Source organism: Myotis davidii, unplaced genomic scaffold (assembly GCF_000327345.1).
Source record: "Myotis davidii unplaced genomic scaffold, ASM32734v1 scaffold435, whole genome shotgun sequence".
Taxonomy (NCBI): Eukaryota; Metazoa; Chordata; class Mammalia; order Chiroptera; family Vespertilionidae; genus Myotis; species Myotis davidii.
In genome coordinates, this window is record NW_006285998.1 from 532,834 (window position 1) to 538,308 (window position 5,475).

The following is a 5,475-nucleotide window of genomic DNA, read 5'->3' on the forward strand; positions in this document are numbered from 1 at the left end:
AACAGGGAGTATAGCAAAATGTGTTGGTTCATTCTCACTATGATAAATGAAAAGTGGTGACTCATATCTGTTGGACAACTTTGCAAGTTGCAGAAAGGCCCATCAAACTGTCTTACCTGTTAAAAGGGATTTGCTGACTCCCAGAAGGCCTGGAGGTGAAGTACATGGGCTTTGGGGTTGGTTCAGTCACATAGTGGACCAAGGCTTCCTTTTCCCCTCTGCTCTTCACTTCTGTTTGCTGGGCCAGGTCCTGAACCTGCCACTCTTGCAAGGACAATAGGATTCCTCTGCCTGAGACCCAGCAGGAGGTCTACTCAAAGATGATCAGGGGTTCAATCCCCTGAAAATAAGTTACAAAGTAGGATTTCAAAATGGCCACAACATCCAGTTCGGTGGCCCAACTCTGCCCCCACCTCCATCATTCCTGAGATTACAAGACATTCAGGCAAAGGTTTTCACCAAGTTGGGAATGAAAGTGAATTTTTTAAGTGTTTTCTCATCCTTCCTGATCCATTCCCTTCATCCCAGCAAAGGGACCTTGAAACCAAAGCTGTGGATCCATTTATATTTTCATGCTGTGAAAACAGATGAAAGTGGACACAAATTTCTAAATCTGGTATAGAAAATTAAGGCAAATCTAGATGAAGTAGTTACTACTTATTTTTGCAACTTTTTATGCATTTTAAATTATTTTAATACTAAGGATTATTTAAAATTAATTGTGCTGAGGAGTGATGTTAATCCCTGTGTGGGTTTTTATTCTGGCCCAAATCCACAAACTTTATGGTTGTGGAGAAGGGGAGGAGGGGAGCTCGCTTTCTCTGTGTTTCACTCTCTCCTGATGATGGCTACATCCATGTCCCTGAGGCAGGTCAGCTCTGAGGCAACACTGCAGCTGGGAGGCTGTGACAAAGCACGGTCTGTTAGTTCAAATTGGTTTTAATTCTATGAAGGCTACAGTGGTAGAGCAGAAAGGTGCGCAGGGAGCAGAGGGAAGTCTTGGATGGTCTGAGGGAGAAGTGGTGAGGCCCTAACTGAACAGAGGTGGGAAGGCAGGAGCTGGCCTGGGGGGGGGAGGTGGTGAAGAGCAGAGTGCTTGGAACCTTTGGTAGAAGTGAAATGGGTGGGAGGTGAAATGGACAGTGAGCAAAGCTGAAGGGGTGCTAACGCACCATTTAAACTCAGATTAGATATTCAGGAAAGGCCAGAAATCAGGAAGCATCTAAATGTGGTCAGTCCCAAGCTCAGTAGGTACACACCATCCCGTTCACTTTTGTAACCATGATCCATGTAGCAGGCTCTGTCCTAAGAACACTGCGCACACTTATGCCATGTAAAATCCTACCCCACGGTGTAGATGAGGAAACTGAAGCTTGCAGATGTTGAGCAGCAGATGAAATTTGACCGCAGTTGGTGTCCCTGCAATGCCCATTTTTTAACCTTTTCTGACAGATCAGTCTCCCAGCAAGAGAAGAGTAGATATTCCAAAAATTCAGTGGTCCTCCAGCCTTATTGAGCACCAGGGCCTTCATGGACAGCTTGTTTGGTCAGTAGTGGGGCCCGAGAACCTGAATCCTTAGCAAATGCCCAGGGGATGGTCCAGAGAAGCACTGCTCTAGGTCTCTAGAGTGCCTGTTCCAAACATTTTTTGTCGCTTGGGAATAGGTTTTGTACAGTATGTGACACAGGCCCTGAAGCAATAATGGTTTAAGATAGGGTTTACTTCTAAGTCTTGGGGTAGGCAAACTGAGGCCATTTTGGTGGTTTCACATGGTCACCAGGGACCCAAGCTCCTTCCAGCTCAACATAAACCTACCTCTAGAGCAGGGGTGGGAACAGTCCAGCCTGCGAACTCATTTTGTCTGGTCCTGCCAAGGCATTAGGGGTGAGTTAATGAAATGTTTGATCAAATATTGCAGGCTAATTTTTCAGTTGATAATTTTGTATGGCCCGCGAGTGATGTTATATCCAAATGGCCCTTGGCAGAAAAAAGGTTCCTCACTCCTCCTCTAGCGTACAGCCAAGTTGTCCTCCTGGCCCAAGAATGAGCCAGAGCCAGTGGCAGCCATGAAAGCTGCCTTCCAGGCAGCAGGGCACAGGAAGAAAGGTCTTCTGAAGCAATATTCCCCTACAAGCCCAACCCTTCTGCTTCTACATTAGCTGGGACTTGGTCATGCAAACCTAGCTATAAATCGAGTGGGAAGTCCTCTTTTAGGCGGGTACCTTGTTTCGTTCAACATTGGGCTTCAGTATCTAGAGAAGGGAAAGGGTACTAGGAGGAAACTGTCATCTGTACCAGCCTACACATCAGTATTTTCCTTCTCAAAGAGAAATCCTACCATCTCTACCCCAAACTAGCACACTTATCAAAGAAAATTTAACTGGGGAAGCCACCTGGCCACGAGATCCCTTCTATTGGTTCTTACAAGCAGTTATTAGCTCTTTAGTATTTCACCTGTTCTCCTTCACTTAACTCTCAGCTAAGGTTCTAAGGTAGGGCCCAGCTACCTACATTAGGTGATTCTAATGTTTTCTAGAGTAAACCACACACTGAGACACCAAGTTGCTTTTGCAAAATGCCAATGCCCAGCACTACCTCAGACATTAGGGTAGTTAGTCTGGGATGTGTGGCCTGAGCAAAGGTAATTTCAGTGCCACAAGGAATTCCAGTGTGGAGATGGCCATGAAGCCCAGATCGAGTACAAGTGTGTGCACACCCGTGCCTGGGCAGGTGCTTGCCCCTGGACCTCACACCTCTGCAGGTGCCTTCTACTAAGCTTACTGCCTTTAACCTACCTTCTAAAAACCTGTCAAACACATTAGGCAAGAGAAAAGAAACATTTGTAGTATTATTTTATTTGTCAGAATTTCCAGAACCAGGGTCTCTACTGGACAAGTAGAAAAATAGAAAACTGTACTACGAAAAGGCAACTATGACAAATAAGTATACTCGTAAAGGGGCTGCTTGGACTCGAGCAAATGCAGAGTTCACCCTGGGCAGCGTAGCCCACAACAGAAAGGAACTGGTGTCCCCACATTTTGAGATGTGTTTCTCTCCAGAGCTCTACTAGCTGGCCCAGTCCTGGAACCGGAAGCAATCACTTGCTATCTTCCACACTGTGTTGCTAGGTGAGGCCTGGGCGGTCAGAAGGAAGTTCTGGTTGAAGTCCCGTTGTTTGTTGCCTTCAAACTTCACTGTTCCACAGATCACAACGAGGACTGTGGTCTGGCTTGGGGTGGCTTCATCATGTACAGGCTGGCAGTCAACCACATTGATTTGGAACTCACTGGAAGGCAACATTTCAAAAAACTCACTCAAGGACTCTTGTCCTGAAACTGCGTTCCCATTCCACACCAGGGTGGCTGTGCCCAGGTAGAGGCGGGACAGCAGGCGCCTCCGCTTATCCATGGTGGTGTAGTAGACGTTGACGAACTCCTCAGCAGCCCTGCAGGCTTGATCCACATAGGTCTTGAAGTCTACGGATGCCATCTCCGCTCTCCCGAAGGAGGCCTCCACCCAGGTGCTTCCCGCACCTGAGGGAGCCGGGGCTGTGGGGCAGGAAGGTTGAAGAGAACCCAGGTGAATGCCAAACTTCGCTCTATCCTGACAAAGAACAATCCTCCGTTTCTATTGGTGGTAAAACACTTAATTACATACTATAGAGAGATGTCTCTAGTCTCAAATGGCTGCCGACACCTCATCTTACTAAACCTCAGTTTGCTCCTCTTAAAATGGAAATATTACCACTTGTGGCACAGCTGTAATGTGAGAAATTGCTTAGTTAGAAAAGCCTGATACCTACATCTCAGAAAATAGTAGCCCTTACTATGAATTTTAAAAATCTCATTTTATAAAACAGTATACATGACAATGGAAGGCCAGTTTTTCCTGAAAGTGTGGATAGTGAGGAAAATTTATCCAGTAAAGACAGTGGACCTTGTTGAAGGGAACAGTGGCCCAATAGAGGCCAATCAGATGGCATAAGCTCATCAGTTGGTGACAGTCTTCATGGGTTCACTCCAGAGACGAAAAGGGTTTAAAAAAAAAGTCATTTCTTAAGAGGGTAAGAGAACAAATGCCACAAGGGCAGGGGTCGGATGATGGCCGTAATTCTCATGATAAGCTATAAACAGCAAACCTGGCAGCTGGCTGGGAATGAGAATGGAGAACACCTAGCATCGGTGAGCACAAATACCCACCACCAGGTAAGTCCTATAAGCCACAATGGAAAGACAAGATAGAGCCAAAGAGAGTCTATGGGGTGGTGGGGAGGGGGGTATGAGAGCAGCAAAAATAATTTCAACTGTAGCTGCGATGCTACATTTCCCTAAAAACACACACACACACAAAAAAAAAATGTCCAAAATCATAAAGAAATAGTATTACTTGTGTGTGTCTGTTTTTTTAAGGGTATGGTACAACTGCTATAGTTCCTTGTTCTTTTTTGCATGTCGGACCAATCTATGTCGAAGTTCTCATTAGTCCAACCGGATCATAAAATATTTCACTAAAAAAGAATCCAACATTACTGAAATAGTGGATATGCTTATATTTACAAAATTAAATATTAAACCTTTCCTTACATTTCTCAGACCTTAGTTTTTGTTTTTGTTTTTTTTAAATGAAATCCATAAAAGATTACACAGAGGACCTGGAAGAAGCCGGGGCTGAGAAAAGTGGAGGCCTCCGCCTCCCGTAAAGAACTGTAGGGCACCGGGAGGTAGCACCGTCCTAGGGGTGAGCAGTTCCAGGGCCAGATGCCCACCTTGGTCTTCCCACTCACTCCATGAACCTGAGGTCAAGCCTCCGCAAACACTCTCGGCTGGTATCTGCTACATGCTTAGCACGCATTACCTCATTGAATGGTCGCCACAAATGGGCGAGAGGGTATGAGTAGCACTAAACAACAATTATACTTAATAAGAAAATTGAAACAGGTTTAGTCAAGGTCTTGAAAGTAAGCACACTCCTAATTGATCATTTACAAGAACGTGTGTAGCCCTTAAAAACATGTTGTCAAGATTATGCTGACCTTTGACTGGCTTATTTTTTTAAAGTTCCTGCATTTTGAAACCAAGGCTATCGGAGCACAATTCCCGGATGTTAGTTTGAAAATACCGCTCGGGGACCCAAGTTTCTGTCTTGCTGGAATTCTGAACCACATTCATCGCCTGGACATAACCTCAGTTCCTCTACCATCTCACGGATCTCAGACACCCGCCTCTGCTCCCCGCCCCCAGCCCCTGTGGGGTTCCCCAAGTGGTCTTTCCAAACACAGGTAACAACCTGCCCGCCCCGAGGCTTCACAAAACGACCACTGGCCACGGCACGTGGGTCACTTACAGGGCTGAGGGCCCGCCTCCATCAAGTCAGAGAAAAGGAGACTGGAAACAAGCAGGACCGGAGAGGCTCTGAAGCTCGCCGCTTCCCAGGGTCCCCCCGCCCTCAGGTCTTTGAGGCTGGACCGGAGATGA

At 46.2% G+C, this 5,475-nt stretch overlaps 1 protein-coding gene across 2 annotated transcripts in view; it reads right to left on the reverse strand.

The window, feature by feature from the left end:
* Positions 1-2,836: 2,836 nt before the first annotated feature.
* NXT1 (nuclear transport factor 2-like export factor 1) overlaps positions 2,837-5,475 on the reverse strand; it is a 3,099-nt gene continuing 460 nt past the window's right edge. Inside the window, exons 1-2 of one of the 2 annotated variants that reach the window (XM_015559729.1) lie at positions 5,345-5,451; positions 2,837-3,549 (exon numbers count right to left, since the gene is read on the reverse strand). In XM_015559729.1, coding sequence (XP_015415215.1) covers positions 3,068-3,549; positions 5,345-5,366 — 504 coding nt within the window. In that variant the 5' untranslated portion in view covers positions 5,367-5,451 and the 3' untranslated portion in view covers positions 2,837-3,067. Of the gene's footprint in view, positions 3,550-5,344; positions 5,452-5,475 lie in introns of those variants that run through there. The other variant, XM_006757254.2, reaches the window with a different exon arrangement.